This window comes from Sparus aurata, chromosome 6 (genome assembly GCF_900880675.1).
Source record: "Sparus aurata chromosome 6, fSpaAur1.1, whole genome shotgun sequence".
Taxonomy (NCBI): Eukaryota; Metazoa; Chordata; class Actinopteri; order Spariformes; family Sparidae; genus Sparus; species Sparus aurata.
In genome coordinates this window covers 26140520-26166636 of record NC_044192.1, presented here as the reverse complement: position 1 = coordinate 26166636, position 26117 = coordinate 26140520, and the positions used below count along the sequence as shown (strand labels likewise).

Here is a 26117-nt window from a genome sequence, read left to right as displayed (position 1 = left end):
TTACCCCTAAATGACTGCGAAGGCCTGTGTGTTTCTATCTGATTAGAGCCCCGCAGCCATCAATAAACACCGCGCTGCGAGAGGCTCGTCACATAAAGAGGAGGCAGTAAAGTGTTGCGCAACAGCCGATGCGCACTTAAGCGCACGGTCAAAGTCAGACGGCATATATGAGCCGGTGTGAATAAAGAATGTCAAAATGCCAGGAGGAGAAAAAGTTAACAAAGATCGTGTAAACACGGCGAGTGACAACAGACATTACGTGTTCAAAATGTCAATAAGTTAACGGGAGGGTCTATTTTCTGGTCACAAGAAATCGTTTTGCGGGATAAAGTCCTGATGAAACCATGCACCATTAAGAGTCTGTTGTGTTTATGTTTATATGAAGTGGGTTCAGGGAGAAAAAAAAAAAGTAACTATTGTTGACTTTCCCACTCTGATTTTTTTTTTTTTTTCTTTTTTTTTTCAGCCTCGCAGGGACCAGCCCATCTCGCCCCTGATTGGCCGCCTCTCTCTCCACGCCTGCCTTATTATAGCCCTGCACTCCAATTTGGTCACATAAACATGAGGATACCGTCACCTTAGGGCGCTCCGCAGCAACTTTGTATAACTCCTTTTTTTTTTGCTCCATACCCACGAGACTCGACTCGTCACCTCACCCCGTGCCAGTCGGACCTGTATGGCCCCATCGATCGCCATGTCAGCTCTGACCGCTGGTTTGAAAACCGAAGACCTTCCTCCCCGCTCGGTTCTCGTCAGCAGAGGCGACATGCAGACCAGCCTGAGCCCTGCAGAGGAGACCGGCAAGCCCAAAGTCGCGATTTTACCCTTCAGCGTCGAGGCGCTGATGGCTGATAGGAAACCCAGCAGAGAGGTGGCATCCCCGGATGCCACGTCCGTCCCCGGGACGTCCCAAGCGATGGGAAAGGGCGCAAGGATGGGTGCTTTCGGTAGCCTGGATACTTCAGTTCCTGGTTTAGCCATGAGCTCTTCGTTTTCTGTGGGCGACATCATGAACATGCCAGAGGACGTGTTGATTAAACCCGAGAGCCCGGACACTAAAGAGAGGACCTCGTGGATACAGAGTCCTCGTTTTTCTCCAACTCCTCCGCGTAAGTTTGGTGTCAATGCAGAGCCTAGATTAAACAAGCAGATAGCATTATATCTAAGTTAAAATGTGTAATTTATGTTGTTATGTTTTGATGTTTGGACGTGTTTGGCATTAGAGAACCTTTACTCCGAGTATTTGTCGTGGATGGATTTGCGCATTTGACGCAATTTCAATCCAAGCTCTTAAATTAAAGCGTTTTGTCCTCCGTCCTTACAGGAAGGTTGAGTCCTCCTGCCTGTCCACTGCGAAAACACAAGACGAACAGAAAGCCCCGGACCCCCTTCACCACGTCCCAGCTGCTGGCCCTGGAGAGGAAGTTCCGCCAGAAGCAGTACCTTTCCATCGCCGAGCGCGCAGAGTTCTCCAGTTCCCTGAACCTGACGGAGACCCAGGTCAAGATCTGGTTTCAGAACAGGAGAGCCAAAGCCAAGCGGCTGCAGGAGGCAGAACTTGAAAAACTGAAAATGGCAGCGAAGCCTATGCTGCCTCCAGCTTTCGGGATATCCTTTCCTCTCGGTGCGCACGTCCCCGGGTCCTACGCAGGGTCGCACCCGTTCCAGAGGCACTCGCTGCCCGTTTCCCCCGTGGGACTGTACGCCGCTCACGTCGGATACAGTATGTACCACCTGGCTTGACAGGGACGCAGGACGAGGGGCACGCGCAGTGGGACTCAAGGGGGTTAAGACTACTTCTCTGAGGGCCCCGAGCGAGAGGGGGGCCCTCCGGACAGGTGAGGTGACACTGTACCGAATAAAGAGGCATCCCGGCGGTGAGCTCAGTGTCACATCTTGTCAGGGGGGGGGGGGGGCGAGACCTCCACGCAGACCCCCTTCTGAGGACCTTGAGGTTTATCCACTTCTCTTGACCTCGCCAGTAAGTTCACACACTGCAAAGACAATCCAACTTTATTAGTCATTTAATCTTGAGTCTGAAATTAGTTTTGATTCTAGAAATCTTAAATCAGAGAGCTAATCTGAGTGAGACTAAATGGCTTTGAGATGGACATGTTTGCGGTGCAGAGGTGGAGAGCAGTTATCACCTGCAGGCCTGTGATAAATCACGACCGGACAGTCAAGTGCGGACACTGGGCTGTGCCACAGTGTGTCAGAGATAGCCCGCTGCTCCTCCACCTTCATGGCTGCTCACAGCCACGTTAAACGGCTAATAAAGCGGCTGCAGCGAGTAAATCAGAGACTATAATGCGCAGCCTGACATTCTGCACCAACAAGGTAAAGGTCGGGCTTCTTTCATCGCATCTGTGGGCTGCAGAGAACCACACTTTCTTCATCCCTTGCATTCCTATCAGTGCGTACCTATGGGTGGGTTACTGAATCCAGTGTCAATAAATGCTCTTTGTGAATTTTGGAGAACCACAGCATTTTTTTTTCTTTTTTTTTTAATAACAGCACTGTCTGCTGTTGGAATGATTCCCTTCGGAAGGGATATGTGTACTGTAAAATAATGTATATTTGAAGAATATCCTCATTTATATTATGAATATATTTGTGACATAACTTAACAATAAATTGTTTATTCTTTTTCATGAAGCAGTTGTTGGTTTTGACTCAAACTTACACCAAATATTTGACCATTATCATGGCACTTTTAAAAAGCAGGGGGAGAAAATGTGCTGGGAAACATATTCTTCTCCGGCTTTACTTCTTATTTTTAGAATTTCTTTTTCAATGTGTACGATGAAGCTTGGGTCTGATGGGTACAATTTGGACATTTTACGCAATCATGAGACAAACACGTTTTTGAGGGAAAACATCAGAGGGGAGGCCTGTTAAAGAAATAGAAAATACCGATGAGCTTGACGACAGCATGATATAAAAATCATATTTTTTGGGGGGGATGTCACTGTTAAAGCCCCGAGGCTTTAATCGACCCACACCATGATCACAATCCACATTTATCAAATTCCAAAATGCGTAACTGACGCGTTTCCGTGCTCCTCGCGCAGGTATTCCAGCCTCTCAGCGCTGCCAATTGAAAACTTGTCACATGTTATTTGCAGGAATGTATTGCCACAGCTGTTGCCTATTGCTTTGAAACAACCAACCTAGATTTTGTTGGCGCCAGAAGACCTGAGGGGGTGTGGAGATATTGCGAGGAGTGGTGGAGGTGGAGAGGGGGGGGGACAACCAGTTGTGCAGACTTCAAAACAACATCGATAAATATTGCAGATTGGCTCTCGGGGCTAAATTGCTTGTAAACAATCCACCAGAGTGTCATTACAGTGTGTTTAGGGTGTAAAATTGCCCGGGTGACACCCCATCACGGAGAAGACAGGCCTGTTTAGAAGCCATGTGCCGCCGCGCGTCTAAACACATTACCTGACTGCTGCGCGTAAAGCAAATGTTTTATCCGCCCGGCGAACAAAACGGGGGATCGGATAGAGGATGCATGACAGGCCCACTCCGCGGCAGGTTTTTTTTTTTTTTTTGAAGGGCTTTCTCTTGAGTTGTGCGCCATTCAGGCAGGGGTTAAACTGGAGTAAAATAATTGCTGTAATGAGCAATGGCAATCTGCCGCAGACGGAGGCCGGCTCCAGAGAGGCTGTAGCTCCAGGCAAGGCGGAACTTTTATCATTCCTAAAATGTCAACGGGGGACTGGGACGGGCAACACTTCTGCTCTGTGCTGTGATTTCCTCCTCGGCGCGGACAAGCTGCTGTCCTAAACAACAGCAACACTCAGATCCACTGTTTAATCCCTCACTCGGTTTTATAAGTGCGCCTTTTTATGTTTTTTTTTTTTTTTTGGTCAGAATTTGAATTTAAACTGAAGGTGGATTTTTTTTCTCTCCCCCCTGACACTAAAAAGTCACGTTCTCTTAATTTATCTGTGTGTTTTTCCTCTGACAGCCTCCGCTCCACTTTTTGTCCACGAGGCATGAATTAATACAGCCTCAGTGACAATAAGCGAGGATCACGCGGATGAGCGCTCCGCCTGAACACAAGAGAAACTTGACACAAAAGAACCAAAGGGGACCCTTCTATTCTTTCAACTCTTTCGCTCCTTTTGTCCCGGCCTCTCTATCTCGCCAGAGGCCAAGGAGAAAAAAACAAAACTCAATAGTTTATATCATCCAGAAGATCACAGGAGGCTGTTTGACTCCGGAGCAAAAGGCCCTTGATCCCCCAAAGAAAGGAAAAATGGGTTATTAGAAGGCGCCTATACAGCCCGGATAAGTGATTATTGAAGCAGAGGAGCGAGTGGATGTCAAGCATTTAACCTTTATTCCTTTGTTTTCCCCTAGACGTGTAGAGGACAAGTTATGTGACCTTATTATCGTTATCATTATCATTATTATTATTATTATTATTATTATTATTATTATTATTATTATTATTATCATCATCATCATTATAAGCTGAATTGATTTAGATTATTAGGGAAAGTTCTTATTAAGGAAAGCGCCACCAGTTGTATCTGTTTTTATTCCTTAACAAACAGCGCCACGAAACTAATGACTGCTCACGATGAATGTCATTTTGTGTGTGTGTTCTCGCGGGCGGAAATCACACGATTTTTATAGTAAATCACGAACAGGATCATTTTATTCCCTGGTTGAAAGTGCAGGTTTTGACGCTCAGATACTCTGACCTCCTTTATATTTACCAACATATACTTATTCAGTCTCATGGTGCCTGGTGACTAATGAGAACCCAAGAAATTATTTTACCACAAATAATCAATAGAGAAGAAAGCCATTAGAAAATGTATTAACGTTAATAAGTCATTTAGAAATAAACCCTTTTTTAAAGCATTAATTTTGCCTGTTATAAGCAATATGGCTGATAAATGTCTCCACATTTTTATTTGTCTTTTATTTAACTAAATTATATGTCACACGTTGGCCCAGCTGGTTACAAAGGTTAAGGAGGGCCTGTTTGTCATTTTATTCCAAATATTAGACAAAGTGTTTGCAGGGCAATGAATGAGACATTTACAAAAAGGTTTTCTCTCTGTAACAAACTGTCAACATGTTTATTTAACCGTGTGAAATGCTGGAGAAATTGTCTTCAAACCAAAGTGATATACGAACACGAGTTCCTCTCAGATACCACACCACCACCTTCTGTTCAGACCCGGAGTGACATTATAAAATCTCAGTTTTACTTCTTTTCGGATATTAAAAAAAAAAGAGTCCATCTTAAAAACACACAAACAGGCCACATAACTAAAATCATCGTTCAACTTTGCGCCGGGCCTAAATTAATCTAAATAATAAGAATATCATAACTGCTTTGTGGAGGCCAGCTGTTTGGCTCTGAGCCTCTTCAAGATTTTCAGACAAATAACAGCGGTAATAAATATGTTCCATTCAAAACTTCTGTCTTTTAAACTCTTCTGTGAAGGTTGGACGGTGTGAGGACGCTGTGATTTCACCTTCACCACGTGTCGTTTGTCACGATCGCTTGTTTCTAGAATGTTTTATAATGTAAGAGAAAATAAAAGGCACATTTTCAATGAAATTACCCATCAAATTAAAGAATATATGTATGAAATATTAATATTTTTCATCAGGCCAACTCTGAGTCCTGATTAATATATGAGGGAAAACCTTGGCCACAACAAATGTGTTCAGATGCAAACACATGGTTGGTAGTTCAATTTGGATTTAAATAATGAATTTTAAATACAAAAAAAAGCTTAATTTAACAACGGCAGAGTGTGTTGAGTTGAACATCCTGCCTCTGAGAAGTACAATATGGTGGGAGTGATTCAGTCAGTCAGTCAGTCAGTCAATCAGTCAGTGAGAGGAGCCACAAGCTGTAAATACTGTTAATAATAATAATGCACCGGGGATGTTATAAATCAGAGTTCAGTTACCAGCAAACGCAGCCATCATCACCACTTTCCTGTGGCTGCCTTCACCAGAAAAAGACCTATAAAACCAGCCTTCTGCAAGAAACCAGATGTTCCCATTCTTATGTCTGTGATATTTACAGAAATATTACTGCAATGACAAAAGCAGTATGTATATTTTTCTAAGACATGCAGCAAGCTCAGTAAAAAGTCTATATTAAAGGAGGGATAAAATCACTTTAATGAGTCTTCAGTTCCAGGACCCAGCAGGCCTCTACAGGCTGAAGAGGAGGAATTTCATCTGAATATATATGAAATAATTAATACACATTGCAGATATTCAGTTTATCACGACACTTAATTTTGATCTGTTTATAAGATTGAGTAATTAATAATAATAATAATAATGATAATAATAATAATAATAATAATAATAATAATAATAATAATAATAAAAATGCTGCTTCCAAACAGATTCATTAATAAAGAATGAGGTTGTGAGCCTCCTCGCGTTGTGCTGTTGTGGCCCGCACTGTCCGCTAGAGGGCGCTGTTGTCTCGGCCTCGCATGCACTGACAGGTTTTGTGGTCACTGCCAGACTTTGGCCACTTCAGTGTAGTCACCGCTGAGACACCAAGAGAGTAATCGGAGTAAACCTCAGCTGATTGCAACTTTTAATACATGTCTTTAGCTTGCTGAGCAGTCTGAAGTCCTCCTCTGACCCCTCACTCAGTAATTACTTCAACGTGTAAATAAGTGGAACAATTGTGCGTTAATAAGGTACATTTACTGTTGCGGGGGAGGGGGAAGCTTTGGTCTCCTATGTGAGAGTTTTGAATCTGAGCACCCAAACACACCTCTACAAGAGAGCGTGCCAATCATCTATTGGAAATTATGTGGCCCTAATGAGGCAGCATTTCTTTAAAGGTGCAATAAAAAGGGCTAAATGTGATGGAAAATTGCCTGAAAACCCCATAAACCAAACTGAATCACAAACTGCATGGGCCCTGCTTTAATGTAAATAGGTTTCTGATCTGTCCTTTACAAGCTCGTTTATTTCAACAAAGCAGAGGACGATTACTGTCACCCTCCGGTGAAGTTGTTGCTGTGTTTTTATTGTGCAGCATTTAGCATTTTTTGGTGCGGAACATTCAAATTGTTTGAATGACCTGCTGGCCTCCGCATGCGGTTCAAATGTTCTGTTCTCCTCCTCGGCCTTAATGATAGAAAATATTCCCTCGGCCCTCTAATGATGATCAACAAGCACAGCAATTAAGCTTTATGGGCTCTCTGTGGGCTCATGTCTTCACGAGGCCCATGCTGCTGACTAACATTTTCATTTTTTTGCAGGCTTGGTTTAATTACAGCAGCGAGAGGTTCGGGCCTGATGGTTCAGAAGTGCAAAGACTTTGATTCTTGGCACGAAAAAGAGCAAACATGCTTATTGCAACACAGAGCAGGCTCAAATCAAACTGCAGGCTGTTTAATGATTACACACTGATTAGTTTGTGTTGTAAGATTAAACAAATCTTCTGTGCGGGGTTGAGTTTAGTCTGGCTCAGTTACAGCTGGATGCTGTGACCTAACAAATACAATATTTTGTTTTTAGAGTATGAAGTGCTAAACGTCTGGAGTTGCCGATTAAACTTCTGGAACACAATCACAAGTTTTCAAATCTATGTAACTCCTTGCTCAACTGCTGACGACTGTATTGGTTTCGATCTCTCACTGATATACTTCTCTGTTCCTCAGGAAATAGTTTGGAGCTTTTCTACGTGACGGCAGCAGATGTTACTCCATTTGACTCTCGACAAATTTAACCTTTAGAAATTGTTGATAATTGCTATCAGTGAAACCTTCTCCCAATATAGCTCAACAGAGCTATACAACCAGCACCACCTTGTGACAGATCAGGGCACTGTCAGACTCTCTCTGCAGTATTCAAAGCAGTCAGTGAATGATCATTGCGTAGGGAATAAGACTCCACAAGTGTATGATGCTCCTGCAAGCCAGGTACCCCCAACAACCCTCAATACACCAAAAGCATTTCCTGCATCCTGCACAAGGGATGTGAACCAGACGCCATCACCGAACGTGACAGGCTGCAGGCCTAGGACATGGCACGTGAGGTATCTGTGCCATCAGTCAAGCCATATGTAAACTTAAGACAAATGAAGCATCGTGTTTCCCTGCTCGGCCGAAATTCTTCTAGAGTCAGGCCCATGCATTCCTTCTGAATGTGGATCGCCCGCTACACTCAGACTTCCACACTCTCCCCTCAGGTATCCGTTTTAAGGTAAAGAGGATTGCAGCAAATAGAAGCTGGCACTCATTTGTTCCAACAGCCACGAGCTTGTTGAATAGATGGGCACTTGTAGTTTGCTGTATGACTTTCTGACTTTTGTTCCGTCCTTCGTGCTGTCTATTGCTGTGTTGCTCTCGGCTTGCAAATCAATTGTCCTCTGGGATCAGAAAGCCGGAGAGTCGACGTGGAATTTGAGCCTGTTGAAGGTATGTCGGTGATGCGGAACAACGACGGCTCCCACTGGGACAGACGCTTCGGAAAATATGCAAGGTGGGATTTATGAGGGTTGAATGCCTGTTTGTGTGGAAGAAACACAGGTCGTCATTGTGAGTTAAAGGTGCAATATGTAAGAACTGGCCACATGTAGAATCTATATACCAAACAAATCGGGTCCAGCATAAAACCAGAGTAACTGCTAACTGCTGCTAACTGTAGCTGTCCCTTAGCTAGTTAGCTCAGTTAGCCAGACAGCTAGTGGTCCAGACAGGGAGCTTTGAGCATGGGGGAAGTGTTTGTGTTTACGCCGCCAGAAGAGAAGCTCTGATGGCATGCTAACGTCAGCAGATACCTGTGCATCACAAAACATATACGTCATAATGTCAAGACAATTATTTCTTCACATTCCCAAACAGGCCTACTGTGGATCTTTGATTGTTCTTCCGATAAATATTTCTAACCATAACTAGGATTGATTATTTCTCTAACGGGAACTGAAGTCTCTGTGAATTTTCATGCAGGTATTCACACCTTCACCTTCACCGAGGCTTCCGAGGGAAAGAGGGATTGCGGACGGGGCCTGTGAGGCTGGTGCTCAGGGCTGTTTGACCGCCAAGTCAACTGACAACACTTCATATAACCAGAGGTATTTAAAATAGGGGTTCGATTAATATTCAGGATTCAACTAAATGAAGCAGATACCAGGTAAAATGGAGACTCTGTCTTCATTGCAAAATACATAGAAAAAAAAAGAAAAAGGAGCACATTTATTAAAAAATGTTTTAGGTCTAAATGGTCAGAAAACAAAGAGAAGATATTGAATGTGTCTGGATGGATTGCGCTGAGCAAAGACCACTCTGTGTGCAGATCACAGTCTGACCAACAGAGGGCAGCAGAAGCCAAACATTAAATTAAAGAGGCAGGCGCGTGCCCAAATTCAACAAGTCAGAACACTGTTTTCAAAATAATGGTAACCACTCCATGCCAGAGATCTAATAGAAGAGAAAATTTTGCAAAAAAACCCCCTCATGTCTACATTTCCTCACGATGTAGGTTAATTGTTCAATGTATGTTTGTCTGCTGAATATACAGCAAGAGTGGAGACTGTGGTTTGTGTTCAAGCCAGTTCATCATTGACATTTTCATCTTCAAAAACACCCCTGACCTAGATAATACAACTGTTTTAAATAAGCGGTGACATTCAAAAACTTTAAACTATGTCTGTAAGAATAAAATTCATTAGTAGCCGCCACATGCTGAGAGAAAATCAGTGCGGGTGGAAATAACCTCGCTGCTGTTTTAAGTTTTTACATCCTGCTGATTCACAGGCTGGATACGAGCCAGTTTGGTCTCAGAAGTTTGTGTAGAGTTTCCCAGAATCAACTGGCAGACATCTTTGGAAATAACTTGAGACAGCAAAACAAGCTGATACGTAAAGAGAAGTTTTATTAGATAATGTGATACATATATAGATTGTCGTGAAATATGCACAGAAACAGGCGTTTTTCTAATATGTCTGTGACAGTGATGGCTCTTTTATTTTACATCCATTCTGCTGAAGGCCATGAATACTCAGTTTCCGTACATAGAGCAGCACTTCTCTGCAATAAAACCAAAGCAAAACTTTCCGTGTGAGAAAACTCTGAAGGAACACGTCGTACAACTAGAAATGCTGGGGACATCTATTTCTTATGCAACAATTTTCAACCACCATGTTTTACAAAATGCTGTAGAGTGCTCCTTTAAGGCACGTTAGTCAGAGCAAGGGTTATGGCAACACAACATATTTCTCTTAATGACACACGAAGCTTTGATCAGCCCTGGTAAGTAAGCAGCAGTTAAGCCCGGCTCACAAGCATCTCTTATTGGTTTATTATTTCAAGGTTTTCTTCGGCATGGCTGGCATTCAGCAAATTTCCTGTGGAAAGTTCTGCACTCCTTGCTGGAATGCAGCCACACATGTCCACCGACATGTGTCTGCAGCGAGCGCAGGGCCAACTAGGTACGACATGAAATTGTGTTTTGCTGCTTGCGATGCATCTAATGCATGTTCAGGCTGCGGTGTGTATTGTGCATGATTAACCATTCTGCATATGTGTTCTTATGAATGTAATACACCAGTGTGTGCTGTCGTCTTCTTGGCGTGTTGCTCATCTATCCTCTACCAGCAGCTGAAGCCTGTCCTCTGCGTAGTGCGGGCTGCTGTGTCCAGTATCAATAGCCTCACAGTCATCTGTGAAAAACACCAGGTCCTGCCAAACAAACGGACACATGTGAGCATGTATGAGACACTCAAGCCTGAAAACAAGGTGAAAAACAGGGCAGATGTTTCGGGTTCTTACCCGGTAACACATTCTGGTGATGATGGTGTACATGTTCTGGATTTTACGTTTCAGCAGCACCATCCTGGGACGCTCTCTGCAGTACTGGTTGGGATGGTTCAGCACCACGTAGAGGAAGTCGCGGAGCTTGGTTGTGATGCACGCGTTCTGAAAAAACAAAACTTTGTTTTTGCATGACAGTATTCATAGACTGTAGGACACTTTCTCTGCTCTTTGCATCTGTCTGTCAACTGGATTTTGTACATCCAGTCCCTTCAGAACGTCTGCGTTTAGGCCTCTGTTTACGTGAGGCTTGTACATGATCTGATTGGTCTATCTTGCTGTCAATCACCACATCAACAGCCCTAAACTTTATGAACAAAATTAACTAACATGCCTCATTATAACCCCTGACTGCATGTTTCTATGGCAACATTGGAACATCACCTTTGGCATTATTACTAGTGGGAAACAAGGCCTGTTATTCATTTACTGTGATGATTTAGTGAACTATTCACACTAGATGTTGACCCTTGACCCCTCAGAAGAAGAGGCTTAATTACATGATTTGATTTGAGTAAAACCTGAGTAAAAGTTACTCTCATTGTGTTCTTTGACAGATAGGAGGCTGCATATGGAGGACTGAAAGTGCCACAATCAGGAAAAAAAGATAAAGAAATAAATAAAATGACCAGTAAATGAATGAATATGACATTAAACGCTGCATGGAGAAAACTGAAATAAAGACATCAATGGAAAAATTAAATGGGAAGGTAAAACAGTTGAATTAATACAAAGATAACTATATACAATGAGCGATTAAAGCAGAAACCCCCATTTATAAAGTTTTATAAAAATGCATTCATTTTTGCTTCATTTATTTTCAATAGAATATCATTTGGGTGGATATATGACATTCATTCATTTATTGAGACACTTCATTAATTTCTGATTTTGGCACTTTCAGTCCTCCATACATGTAGGATCAAAAGTTACAATGACATCATATTTGGCATCTTCAAAATTCGTGCACTTTGTAATTTTTTTTTGTAGTCGAACATCAGTTCTACATGTACATATATATTCTAGGATGAATCTTGAGTACAACAATATTAATTTTCACACTATTCTGAAAAAGGAAGGTTGTATCATTTGCGTATTTGAGTCTTATCAGACATTTTGAGAAGGACAGTCAACAGTCTGTGGCCTGGAACTACACAGCTCATGATGAACATCGACCAGGACTTAATGGTTATCAAGTGGGAGAAAAGCGTTTTTTTCCAAAAATCCCCCTCAGCCCCCCACGAAGCATTACTCCAGTTTGAACTTACGTGCACATCGAGGAAGATCGTAGGTAGAATCTCAGCACACGTTTTCTGCAACCCGACACAACACCGTCATTAGAAAACACATAGCATCAGTCTCAGATGGTCACTCAGCGCGGACTGTGGCTGTGCGGCTGAGCTCTTACCGTGCGGTGGTACGTGTGGATCTTATCCAGCAGGGTCATGACTTCTTTGCTCAGGCTGACCGCTCTGGAGTAACAGGTCGGCGGCGCGCAGTCTGACAGCAGCACGGAGCTGAAGAGACACACGAGAGCGGCGAGTCCCAGCCTCATGTCTGCCTGTCTGTCTGCTGTGACACCAGGCTGCTCGGGCAGGTCTGCTCCCAGCTGCTGGGACACTTCAGTAGTAAAGAGGAGGACTGGCTGTAGATTTAAGGATGGAGAGGTAGGGGGTGGTGGGTGACGATGACGTGGAAGCGCTCAGAGGCTGAGGAAACCATTTGGGGTCTGCTGCTGCGTTTTGGAGAGCAAACACTGTCGATGAGAGCTCCAAATACCAGGGATGATTGGGCTGCTCCTGCTGATAAGACTGCCAAACATTCTGCAACCTTTTCAAGTTTGTGGCTTGTCAGTTCCCAAAAGCACAATATCAGTAACATATTAATGATCAGCAGGGGAGTTTGGAGACCGGAGTTTCCTGCAATGTGAACAACTACAATTATTTAAACTTTTGCACGTGGAATATTAAACTTTTCATTTATCAGTGGATCTTGACCATAAAGGCAGGGTTTTAAACATGAATAACAACATATTCTTGGACACTTACGTTAAGGGTACACACTCATTTTGCTGGCATATCGTTTAATTCCCCAAACTCATCCATAAAGTGTAACCTTTTCAGTAAGTCTGTACTTGAGTGGACTTTTCCCATCATATAATGATCTCCATTCAAGACAAGACCATTGAAAACACTGTTCTGTCAACCACACTCTATGATGGCTATGTCCTTACAAATCACATTCTCTGTTAACAACTTCAAATGAGGAAAGGGCTCTGGAAACAAGTCAGCTGCCTTTACTTAAACACAAAGCCAGATGCTACACACATTTAAAGGCACAGAGGATACAGAACAACACTATTGGTTTATTATGGATTTTTAGCATATATCATTAGAAAGTACCATCATCATATAAAAAAAAAAACCTTGCAACGGAAACTGTTTCAAGGTAGGTTTGTTGGAGCCACTGAAGCCTTCTTCAGATTGAGGAAGTTCCTTTTCCTTTTTCTCTTGGGAGCGTCCACGTGCTCGCAGGATTCAGGGGGCTCTCGAAACACAAACAACCTCTCTCCAGCAGCAGGGATGTTCAGTTCAGTGCTGGCAGAGGCCAGCGTCGCGTACTCCTTTGCTGTGCTGTGTAACGTTTCATTCATTGTCTTCTCAACCCTTTCTTTTGCAGTGTCACTGGGCTGCTGTGTGGCTGTGCTTGGTTTATAAATAGGCCGCCGTGCTTCACTTAAACTGTCCTCCTTTCCTTTCTCTGTGACCAGCAGTGGTGCTACATCTCTTGGAAGCGGGAGACGGGATCTGGGGAGCAGTTTTTCCATCAGAGTTTGCCTCTTTTCCAGGAGTCTGAGATTTGGAGGACAAAGGAGCTGTTGTTAGTGGGACCGGAGTGTAAGAGTGCTTACCTCATGCATGTGGTCACTGCAGCCCGGCCATGACCGTGATGAAAGGCCTATTACACATCAATAAAGGATTTGTCTATGATGCTGGTGACCACTGAACTACAAATTAGTCTTGATGATGGTGCAAGTCTCTATATAGCAGCTAGCAGAGCAGCACTCACCTCTCTCTTTCCACAATGCAGCTTGACATGTTCTGCGTATTTTTCTGCACCACGTCTTCTCTTAGTTTGACAGGAAGAAGTCTGTTCAACCCCGTAGCACACCTGGTCAAAGAGTCATCAATTTATGATAATAAAGCTGTGATACAATCTCTGCTTTGGTTCTGATTAGAAATGGTCAAGCATGCCTGACTATCTGATACGCTGTTATAAGTTCTCATTGGTTTAGAAAGCTTTGGGAACTTTTCCATTAAAGTAAAGTATATTGAATATATAATCCCTTTCTTAGAAGGGTACAGCATGTACAGTATACAGACCTGTCAAGATAGCTAATAACAGATAATTCCAACTGTGAAATCAAGAAAAAATCTTCAGGAAAAATCACATTTCAGAACAGAAAAGTAAGTTAAACATGTATCGGATGTGGTTTATTTGTATTTCTTGTACGTGTGCCATTTTTAAAAACAGAGTCTGTCAATGTTCACAATAGCAGAATAGAAAAGGACATTTTTGTCAGTAGGGGTAACAGATGCTATCTCACTGCATCCAAGGTATTTCACAGGTTACTGGTGTTTGATTACATGTGGCCCAGATGTTAAAGTGCTACCTCTGACTACACTTACCTTAACGCTTTAGACAGTGAACAGAAAACGATCAAACTGATAGGTTAAGTACTGTAAAGTGATGAATGCCAAGAAGCAGGAGGGACAGAGGTGGGTGAAAGAAACACTTGAAATAAGATTTAAGGTATTTTCTTAAGATAACTAAAACTTGATTTATTCCAAGTAAACAACAATTTTAAATGGGACACTTTGTAGTTTTGGAGAAGAAATTCAAAATCAGAATTTTAATATTTACAATGTTAATGAGGCAATAATACAAACTCAGAAATATTTATTTCTTCATCAGTGAATAAACAAACTGTTCTCACAAGAAAGTAAGGTCCCCAAACCCTGTTTGAAGCTAGAAAGGTGGCAGGGTCCGCCACATAAAAACACATATGGTAAAACATAAGTAAGTAAACAAGTAAAACAGTATGAAACTTTGTTGTCCTTTAAGGTCATTTTGTTTATTCACTTCAGTCATGAAAATGAAGAGAGTTTTTTTTTGTTTGTTTGTTTAAGCATAAAAAAGTCAGAGGAGAAGCCAAGTGTAGCTTTGTAAAGTTTTTTGACTGAAAAGTTGCAAAAGGGTAAGTGGTAAGCTAAAACTCTGAGAGCCAAACTTCCAGAAAAAACTCAGCTTTGCAGTGGTCTCGCCAACTTGTGTTGACGTCTGTTCCATCCATTTATCCTGGGGACACCGCGAGTAAGAGCCAACATGTTGGTCAACCAGTCAGTTTGTTTTATCAGGTTGACTGTATCCAAACAAATCTGCAGTGTGCTCAATAACGTCAGCCAACATTAGCCGGCAAACTTACATGATGAAATGTGTCAAATGCTGACAGGATGTTTTATATGGCTTGGGGCGTTGAGGATGAAAGTTATGGCAAATGTTTCACAAAAGAGTTTGTCAGACAGCTACACTGCTAAATCTGTTGAGGTTGGTGTGTTTGATGAGTAGCATCGAAGCTGTGAAGCTGTGGGTGGAGGCAGATGCCGGGACTAGTTAGATCTGCACAAACTACATTTATTTTTTGTGAAAAAACATCTATGTTTTTTTTTTTTTTTTAAGAACAAAGATAAGTTTCTATGGGTTTAATCGATGCCAGGAGAGGAACTTTCAGACACATCTAGCTGATGTTTGCATTTTTAAATGGAATTCAGTCAAAATCTGAAGTTCAATCAGTTAAAAACAATGATAACTAAGACAGACCATTTTCTCAAACATGGCTACGTGATCAAGATAGGTATGATGTCGATTTGACTGTCTTTGTCCCCATCCTTCTTTATATATATATATTTGTATATGTCAGCCTACTCTATATCTGTGTTAAAGAATGGGTAAACTGTATTCTGCGAACAAAACACAGTAACAAAAGAACTGAGAAAGAAAAGGAAAACACATGTCTTGCACATTGTTCCAAACTAAGCATTTTCATTCGCTTGTCCTTCTGCCAGAGAACTGCGATCCAAAGAGACCTCATGCATGAGACATTATTCATCAGTAAAGTAATCCAAACTCAGCAGGGGCCAGACAAGTGTGTTCCAGTATCAGGAAGCGGGGGAAATTAAATGATGAGCAAAATCATTTATCTCTTCATCTTGGCTCAGGGAAAGAACCCTTGTGGAACCATGTTCTGTACTTCAAATTGTAGTTGTTTAACATTAAGACAATGCTTAGATGGTTTGTTTCAGCCCGCTGCTTTGTTTCACCGCTGCTTTTTATTTAATCAGTGACTTCACTCTGAAAACTACTTTCTCAAACCACAGAGCTTGAATCGCAGAAACTCTGGCTTTGGAACAAAAAGGTTTTCACTGTATTCTAGTTGTTCTTTTCTTTTTTGTTCTTTAAAAAGCAGCAGAAAGAAAATAACAAACTGGACGACTAATGCATGACAAAATCTTTTGTTGGCTGTTGCACATTACGTAGAAACTAAACCCAAATCCTTGTTTACAAGTTGGAAGAGCCAGACAGATTTTGTTTGATGACGAATCATTTGGTGTAATTTACTGATCAATTTACTAAACCAGGGATAGACTCTGCAGCTATTTTCGGTAAAAAACAAATCTTTGGTACTAATCATTATATTATGTAGGAGTCCAAAAAGTATAGTATTACCCAAATAAGAACTGACCTTTGTGACATGCAGGGAAAAAACAAATAAATACACAAACTGAAATGATCACCCCTCATGGGTCAAACACACTCACCTAATGTGACCCTGCGCTGTGTAAATTAGATGTGCAAAACCGCAGAATGCTGAACCTGGTTCTTACCCTGAGTGTTCTTGCTCCACAGATGATGACGCAGTGTGCTGTTTGGGGCAGAGGGCATCAGTGATGGACAGGAGTTCACTCTCAGGCAGGGTGGGGAGAAGGAGACGCAGAGCCTCCAGGAGAACCTCTGCAGACACCTGACTCTGCTTCACCAGCCGAGATGCAAATTCCACATCCTGAGACGAGAGCATACTATAAACACAGCTTTTCTCTACTTCCACTGTGGGTGTCCCTGTATTTTTCCATTTCACTAATACACTTGTGTTTAAAATAACATATAAAAAAGAGTCTTGATTAATTCAGACCTGGTCACAGGTTGCACAAAGTCTCTTGAGCCCCACTTGTTCTTTTAAATCTTCCATGGCTTGATTGTTGGCAGTCATTTCTTGCAACCTTAAAAACCAGTCGCATCAAATGGTCCGTGTTAAACCACAACATTCCTCATTACTCCTGAGATAAAACTGATATGACAGCTCACCTCGCAGCTGACCAGGTGACGACCTCTTCATGCTTGTAGAGTGCCTCCTGGAGGATGGACATCATCCTGCAATCCTGCCGAACCAGAAACAGCCTCTCCTCCTCGATTTCCTCCTCATCAGAGTCATTTATCGGCATTGGATTTGACCTGACTCTGGACTGAGATATCTGCAGGCTGTCCAACTCAGTCCTCTCTTTCTGGAGTTGTTGTTCTGCCTCCTCTAGGCCCTGTGGAAGGAGACATAATACACTCTCATAAAACTATTCAAAGTTTAGTGAGAAGCATCAGAGGAAACTAGAAGCAACACAGGGGGGTTAACTTGGGAGTCAAACATTGCCTACCAGGCAGTGGCTCTGTATACTCTCGGCCATGTCTTGTCTCTCCAGGCTCTTTCTCTCCCTAAGCTGCTGAATAAGCAGGCTGTGCAGAGTGAGCATTGCTCTGGAGGTCTCCAACACTTTAGTCCTCCTATCAGCCTTCTGGTAGTGGATGGTGGCCATTTGCATGGCCAGGTTGTCAGCCTGAGAGTGCAGATTCTCCTCTCTCTCCCTCTGCATCTCCTCCATCACCTGCATTAGAATGGATGATGTATTTCAGTCATCTAGTATGAACACTGACATTGTACTTGAAATTACATTTATTTTTATGAGCATACATTTACTCAAAGGTGTATGGCTCCCGCCATCGAATGAGCCAAACACATAAAACCCTTCTGGCCATTCAGTAACTTACTGCACTTAAAATTGACTAATAGTGCAGGAAAGAAATCACTGAGAAAAAAGCTTTACTTTGTTCATCACACCGCTCTCCATCTCTTTCTCCTTTTCAAACAGTTGGATTCTGTCCTGGAGCCGTTTCTGGAAAAGCAGCAGGTCGGATGTGTCGGTTTTCAGTCTGGCCTCGCTGGTTTTCCCCTTGGACTGCGTATTCGTCTGCAAAGACCACAATAACCATAAGGTGGTTGGGGAAAAGACTCCAAGCATGCTGTTATGATGATTACAAATGAAACCACTCTGTGGAGCCCTTTATTATTTATGAATAACAATGTGCACAGGTCCAGCAGCCACACAATTGAGGCTGATCTCAGTGTGGTTTGCTCTGGTGGTTGACATTTCTTATTCATTGACAAATCATTAAACGCACAATTATGTACTGCTGTTTGGAACAAGTGGGCTCCTTCCTTTGGTTTACTTTTACAATCGTATCATTAGGAGACCTAAAAACAGTATTTACATCATCAAAGTCAGCCCAGAGACAAACATACATGATGTAGCAGCCTAAATGCAGTTTATTTGATATCTGAGTAATCAGCATTCGATAATTTAAGATCATATTTAAGACAATATATTACATGTATTTTGAAAGAAATGGGAGGAATATTTACTAAATTAACAGGTTAATAAATCAATAATTCATATTTACAATCATGCAATTGTTAAGTTAATTGTTACAATGTGTGGATGATTTAGTTTAAAATGTGTATGTCATTTATGTTGTATTTGTAATATTTCGCAGTAGGTAACTATGATGACTGTTTCCTTGTAACAAAGCTATCTTATTTTAATTGTCTGAAAATAGTTTTGTTTCCCAGAAGGGCAAAGGGAGAGTGGAGCCGGGCAGTTTTTTTACTTTAGCTGTTAAACAATTATTTCTTCAGTAATTTGATAATTGTTGGACAATAATTATGTGCCATCTTTTACAAAAATTGTTTTCAAATTTTTTTAAAACTTGTCTTTACTTATTTTCTAAATGGCATTTTTTCCCAGTGTTTTCACTGCATAATTTCAGTGCCCAAACTTAAGTGTCTCATGTCTTAGAAAAGCAAAATAATCTTGATTGTGCAGCCATTCCATTTCAGAGTGTACCACCTGCATTTTGAATCAAAAAGATTGGATACTACGAGCTATAACACAGATGACACAAATACTAAACCAAAGGAGGTGTGACAAGGGACCAGTGCGCTTTGCTGTCTGCCACTGTGAAGTTTCCTAAACGTTCACACAGAGGTTTATAGAACATGACAACTGAATTTAATAATGTGTCATTATGTGTTCACCATCTGTTGCTCGCTCTCCTTTCTCCAAGCTGCCAGAGCGTTGTGGAGTTTGGATCTGGAGACAGCGCGAGGCAGAACCAAGCAGCGGTCCATCACAGACAGAAACTTCTGAAACTCTAGTTTCATCCTGAGCTGGTCGTCTTCACACAGAGTCAACTGGGACGAACACAAACAACTGGGACAGAAGGAGAAATGGAAGACTGACAAATAAACACACAGTACAGAATACCACCACTTGTTGTCCTGAATTTGAAGTAAAGTACAGTCTCATATTCAGGGTTTGTACACATTTTTCAAGGTCAAATTCAAGCACTTTTCAAGCACTTTTAAGGGTCATTTACAAAATTTTCCAGCCCCTTATCGCTGGGGTAAAATACATATCTACAGGAATATATATACTCATTATCATTTCACTTTTTATCACAATTATGTACATTGTATTATGCTGTAAACATCTAACATTATGTTTCATAATAGCAAAAACTTTAGAAATTAAAGGAGAACACAAAGTTTTATCCAAAAAAAGGGAAGCCACGTGGCGCTCTTCAGGTACACTTGCACCGAGACAAAGAGAGCCCTGAGAGCACCCTGTATTTTTCTTTTTTGACATACACTTTTATAAGCTGTTCGCTTATTCATCAAGGTTTATTAATATTGAACGTGTCATCAGTCCAAATTGCATCAAATTCACCTTCTCCTCAGCCATCCTTCTTTATTGCTACCAGGCTGCATGTGTGATGATACACACACACACTGATTTTATTTCTCCTTGTAATAAGCAAACTATCCAGTCTGATCTGAATGTTGCCAAGACACAGAGTTATAATGTCAAGCACTTAAACTAAAATCCAAGCACTTTTCAGACCTTGAAAACACAAAATTGAAATTCAAGCATTCATTCAAACGTTAGGTATTTGAATCCTGTGAAATGAAATGACCGGTAATATTATATCACTGACCTGAAGAAAGCCCTGCATTGTACCCTGACTTCCCTCTGTTCCAGCAGCTCCTTCTCCATCGCGTCCCGCAGAGCCTCCCTGGTGCAGCTGAGGGTGCGTAAGGCCGCCTTTCCTTCCTGGTGCAACTTTTCCTGACCCTGAAGGAGAGTGCTTGCTCCTTGTCCCTGGGCTTGTCCTGGTCCTGCCTCTGTTTCTACCTGGAGCAGGGAATGTGGTGCTCCTGGAGGCAAGAGTGATAGCAGGGCCTGAGTTGCAGAGGGCTGGATGGCTTTGACTTCTGTTATGGCACCCTGGATCACACGCATGGTCACCTAGAAAACAGGTAGAGCATCAAGACAGAGAGTTATACAACCTCAATCAAGCTCAATCACATGGGTGTGGATGTGTGCCATGAAAGTGCCAGATATGTACTGTTAGAGTGGCACCTTGCGGATGTCTGCAGTAGCCTCCTCATCCAGGTTGTTGATGAGCTCTGCGAGCTCCAAACTGTGAGCTGTTAGTAAGTTCTGCCAGCGGTGCAGGTGCTGGCCTACATCAAACCCTCCCTCCAGAGCCTTGGACAGACCCGACAGATCCTTCTGTCTCTGTTTGTGGACATTTAGCTTGAGAAGACAGGAAGCAGGATTAAAGGTGGCATATAAAGGTTTTGGGGCATCAGTCCACAATGGATATAAAAAGCAGGTGTTTGGACTAAAAGCCTAAATGTGCATGATCTCCTAACCATGTCAGAGATCAGCTCCCGCCTCTTCTTAATCAGTCCACAGCGCATGGCTCGCCTCTCTTGGCTCAGTGCCTCGTCCAGTCTCTGCCTCACCATCACTAGCTCATTCTGGGCAGTCTCCTGTATCTGGTCAATCTGCTCTGCAGGCAAACTGCTCCCTCTGGTGGATAGAAGGAAGCACGCCACATCAGAAAGTGGTGAACTGGAAAAAAACTGAGGTTGATACAATGTACACGTTTTCCACAAAATGCCAGAAAAACGTTGTTCACAAAATTTCTAGCAAATCTATATTTTCTATTATATATTCAAATCACAAATCGAAGTACTTAAATGAAAATTTTAAAAGTGCATTCATATAGATGCTTCTTTGGCCATATTTATATTGTATAGTGTGACAGTTAAAAATCAAATGATTTGTATGAGGCATCAACCTCCTGATGTGAGTGAACCAGCTGTCCAAATTGCTGGAGGTGCTAGAGAAGGTGTCAGAGATCAGGCTGTTGAGGCTGTGAAGGCTGTGCACCAAGAACTTCCTCTGTGCATGTCGTTCAGCGAGCACGTAGCGCTGGTTAGCGAGGACCACATCCAGCAACTCCTCCAGCTGATCCTGGACAGACAAGAGAAGGACATGCCTCAAAATGTATTTCACAACAAATTGAGTTTGCTGAAAAGTGGAGGACTATAATCCAATTTTGGTCACTCACTTGACAGGCAAAGTAATCATGCTGAAGACTCTTGGCTGTGCTCTTCTCCAGCTCGCCCATCCTGGTGGCCTCCTCCAGCTCCTCAGAGAAAATCTTATGCAGCTCCACCCGGCGCCACTCGATGATCTCCCGCTGGACTTTCGCCGAGGCTTCTTCATGTCGGACCAACAGGATGCGCTGGAGCTGACTCTGGCTCAGCTTGTGCAGCTTCTCCAGGAGGACGCTGCATTGGAGGAGCTCCTAGTAACATTATAACTTTAGGTTTGCTACCACCAAAAAAAGTTTTTTATCATCTGCATACTTTATTCTCCAGGTAAATCCTCCAGGTATCTTTTTGTTGCCTTTATAAAAAAAAATGTTTCATGTTCTTTTAAGCGAGAAAATATAATGCAAATATCAAATGATTTATTGTCACCTGTTGGTCTGCGTGTTGACACAGCAGCTCAGCATGGGCCTTCTCAGCAGCCTCTCTGCGATGCTCTGCCTCCATTTCTTCCCGAGTCTCCAGATTACACTGGCCAGCCAGAGCAGCCATGCGGGCCCCCCTCTCCTCCTTCAGCCGACCCTCCATGCCAAGCAGCTGACCATGGAGCACACTGAGCAATCTCTGCTGGGCCTGGGCGCTGGCTTGGCCCCGGGACCGAAGACCACCCAGCAGGGAGGACATTACATCCTTGTAGATCTGAATCCGGGTGGCCTCCAGATTATTGGTGGCACGCAGCAGTGTAGACATTTCAAGGCTAGAGATATGTCACCAAAAAAACAAGATAACATTAATTTCTCCAGGTGGATTTGATAATTCTGTCAGACATTCATGGTATTAAACATATTAAAGTAGATTATGCTAATAAATGGTATGTGAATGGTATTTGCTGGCCTTAAAATAAATCAACATATTGATTTAAATGTTTTCATTCCAGTTTATTACATTACATTTATTGTTTTTTCCACAGGCAGCAAGTCTTGCTTTTTTTGCTCTTGATCAGGATATTGATCTTTTTTGTTTCATTAAAGGATATCAGGCCTCATGGAGAGATACTGAATTCCTTTTCTGTTGGTCTACTCACTTCTCCAAAGCCTGGTACATGTTTTGGGGGTCTTCAAGCACCATGGTGTCTACCATCTTGTCTTCAAATGCTGCCTCATCTTTTACCGTCTCACTCATGTTGGAGTCTGCATATTCAGGGTCTGAATCACTTCTGTTTCTCTGAATTAAGAAAATATATGCACAGTATAGTCATATGGTGTCTGCAGTTTGGATGGACAAAAATACCCAATTTATTTCTATCATACATTTACACTTTTAAATCATTACTAAACACAAATATACACCATATATAATTGATAAATGAATGAGTGTTTAATAACAAATTTGCTATTACGATTAACAGGAACAAATACCCTTTGCTGAAGAAGGCTCAGCCTGGTTCTGGGACCTATCAGATTCATGGCCAGAAAACCCAGTGACAGCAGTACCAGTGTGACAAAGAAGCCCACAACAAATCCAGCAAAATGGACCCCATGGTTAGGATAAATCTAAAATGGTGGGGAGAAACATCAGACTCCTTGAAAACAGTACAACAAACAAATATGCAATGCTAAAAGCGGCGGGTTTGTTTCCAGTTATGGAACTGTCCGCAACTTACTCTGTCAGTGGAATTCACCCTCAAGGTTAGATTAGCTGTCAGTGGGCCAAACATGCTGACATCATTCTGTGGAGTAAGGAAAACAACAGTCGCAAGACACAGCAGTCTCATTATACTGCAAATACTGACATTGTGAAATCAATAACAGATGAACTATTTGGGTTTAGCAAAGTTGCTTTTCTTTTCAAGTTAAGAGTGGAAACAATACCTGTGAGGCATTAGAGAAGGTGAGAAAAGCGGGAAGGTCCAGGACTTCACTTTTATGACTCCTTATGTGAGCAGTATAATTGACAACAACTTGGGCTCCAGCTAAAGAGAGAATATCAATATTATGTTATTTATTGTGGATGCAGCATGCAGAAAATTCAAATAGAATGATCTTTTTAAACATTCGGACTGCATGACGTACCAGACAGTGAATCAATAGCAAACGTCTGGTAGCCTCTCTCCACCACCTTGCCCTCACTTTTTAAGGGCACTACTCCAGAAATGGAGTCGCGGATAGCCACCTGGGACAGGTTGGTGCCACCCACTGGGCCCATGTTGTGTATCAGCAGGAAGAATGTCAGCTGAGGAGGATCAGTGTCAGCTTTCACCTAGGCACCACACGATAGAGCAAGAAGAGTATAAATCACTTCATATGTAGTTATATATATCATCAAAACTCATGTATTGAGTGAAATGCAAGTAAATGAAATGGGCTACACTCAGCCAGTTACGCTGATGTACCTTTGCACACTTGTAAAATTTGACCCCGAATGCAGACGGAGGTGGCACACTCTGAACCTGCAGAGACATTTACATATAATACGTTTTTTCCAACAATACAATTTGTTACAGTTAGTTCATTATATGTTCTTGTATATCAATTTCATAAATTCTTATTTCTAAGAGAGTACCCAAAAGAAACACATCAGAAATATTTCTATAGAAAATATTCTACCAAAAAAATGAGAGATAAAGATGAAATTACATATAAAAGTCTTCAACATTGAATTAAAATAAACAAACAATCTTAAACAAGTGATTTAGCAGTTAGGTGATAAGATGGAACACATACAACATCTGCATGAGGAAAAGTTATTACATACAAATACCAAGAACAGCCATTAAAGACACACCTGAGGCAGAGCGTGGCCCGGGTTGTATCTGGTGAGTGTGCTTCTGCTTCTCCGGAGGTGAAAGACCTTTGACATGTAGGTAAATGAAGTGAAAAAGGAGTGACCCCATGGACCAGCAGTAGCTGAAGAAGAGAGCGGGCGCTCTGCAGAAAACAACATGGGCCCACTGATTTCCATCGTACCTGTCAGGTTAAGCATAGGGTATTTGAAAAGAGTAAAACACAATTACAAAGACTGACAATGACGATACATTTATTCATCATTACTGGTATGTTATATTGTATTTACCTGTATAACGCAGATTTTTGGGATTAATAGCCTATAAGTTATTTATCTTTAAGTAAAACACATCTGTACGTGTATGTGTCCTCCATACAGTTGTGCAGCTGTGTTTGTACAGATATCACTTGTGTTATTTGATGTATTGTCGATGCATAAAACTAAGAGGAACAAACCATCCATCTGAAGCAGTGTCAACTGTGGAGATTTCCAATCGCGGTCATGTTGCATTACATGGATACTGGAGAGCCTCTAGCAATGGAAAAGGCATTTAGTATCGCATATTATATGTTAATCGTTTACGCACTAGCTTTATCCAATGACAGCCTACTGACATGCATATTCAAAGGTGCAGGGATACATCTGAACACATAATAAAAAAGTTTAAAGGTAGAGAGATGTGATGTGCAGCTGTAGCAACATGTTTATAACATAGATACAACGCTACATAAAAAGATAAGTTGCACCATTTCAGGGGTCTTAACATGCAGAAAACACAAGAAGTCTTTAACATTAGGCCTCTCACCTCCTGTATCCCCGAGAAAGAAGGAGGTGGTAACATTGTGTACCATGTTGCACCTTGAGCTGTACCGTCACAACGCGGCTGTCCAGCGCTGGACTCCAACACACCGGCATCACGCCGGGTTATATTGTGACACCGACGGACACATAGAGGATGTGTAAACAAACATGACACTTGGATAATCAAGATGCATGACCATATCGTGACCGTCTTCGCGACAATGTGTACCAGAAGCATTCGTAAGCTGGTCTGCCACACTTACCGGGCAGAGCCGCTAGCTAACGGGCAGCTTTGTTTCTGGATTTTGCCACTGTTAAAATCCGCGATGGAAACATTTTCCTCAGCCTTCTCTCGAGAAATATCAACAGCAGCGGTGTTTCTGGACCACAAGAACATCTTACGTGTGTGGTAATATTCCAGGAGAAACTATGGACGACGTTTCAGAGTTTTAAAACGCGAACACAGGTTCCAAAATCTCAGTTGCTGTGGAACTTCGATAAACATTTCCAAAACTTTGGAAGAACGGGCAACTCCTCAACGACCGTTAAGAGAAGCGAAGAACGCATGTGTGTTTCCGGTTGTTTCTTTCAAAGTAAAACAATATCGCGACTTTAGATACCTTAAATATATTTCAATAGTCCAACAAATAAGGAGAACAGTACGTATGTTCTTCACATTGTCCGTACGCATTTGTGTATTTGTTATTGTGGAGGAAAATGTTGCCATTTCCCAGCATGAATACTACTGTGCTTTAATACTGAAGCCAAATTGATGTCTGTTCCGGGCTGAATCTAGCCAGCTCTACTGTTTTGACGCAGCTCCGTCCTCCTGTTAAATTTCCGTCCACCCATTGGCTAAC

General features: G+C 42.1%; 3 protein-coding genes and 1 long non-coding RNA gene across 4 annotated transcripts; 2 read left to right on the top strand and 2 right to left on the bottom strand.

The window, feature by feature from the left end:
* Window positions 1-547: 547 nt before the first annotated feature.
* On the top strand, window positions 548-2655 carry msx1a (muscle segment homeobox 1a). The gene is made up of 2 exons (XM_030418903.1): window positions 548-1109; window positions 1325-2655. Exons 1-2 carry the CDS (start codon window positions 677-679, stop codon window positions 1741-1743), a joined length of 852 nt encoding a protein of 283 aa, XP_030274763.1. The 5' UTR covers window positions 548-676; the 3' UTR covers window positions 1744-2655.
* A 5424-nt stretch (window positions 2656-8079) lies between these two features.
* Window positions 8080-9069, top strand: LOC115583500 (uncharacterized). Its single transcript, XR_003984372.1, has 3 exons — window positions 8080-8217; window positions 8394-8496; window positions 8964-9069. It is a non-coding gene; the product is annotated as an uncharacterized LOC115583500 (long non-coding RNA).
* A 799-nt stretch (window positions 9070-9868) lies between these two features.
* Window positions 9869-12992, bottom strand: LOC115583499 (cytokine-like protein 1). Its single transcript, XM_030420404.1, has 4 exons — window positions 12235-12992; window positions 12095-12139; window positions 10785-10931; window positions 9869-10694 (listed from the first exon to the last, which is right to left on the bottom strand). The coding sequence occupies exons 1-4, from the start codon at window positions 12379-12381 to the stop codon at window positions 10593-10595; spliced, it is 441 nt and encodes a 146-aa protein (XP_030276264.1). The 5' UTR covers window positions 12382-12992; the 3' UTR covers window positions 9869-10592.
* A 114-nt stretch (window positions 12993-13106) lies between these two features.
* On the bottom strand, window positions 13107-25818 carry LOC115583496 (limbin). The gene is made up of 23 exons (XM_030420402.1): window positions 25262-25818; window positions 24912-24987; window positions 24457-24638; window positions 24065-24121; window positions 23745-23931; window positions 23544-23644; window positions 23336-23401; window positions 23091-23225; window positions 22757-22896; window positions 22105-22429; window positions 21690-21929; window positions 21417-21592; window positions 20986-21145; window positions 20690-20866; window positions 20265-20575; window positions 19306-19480; window positions 18038-18181; window positions 17591-17818; window positions 17250-17476; window positions 17077-17164; window positions 16772-16947; window positions 13896-13997; window positions 13107-13678 (listed from the first exon to the last, which is right to left on the bottom strand). The coding sequence occupies exons 1-23, from the start codon at window positions 25493-25495 to the stop codon at window positions 13270-13272; spliced, it is 4116 nt and encodes a 1371-aa protein (XP_030276262.1). The 5' UTR covers window positions 25496-25818; the 3' UTR covers window positions 13107-13269.
* Window positions 25819-26117: the final 299 nt, after the last annotated feature.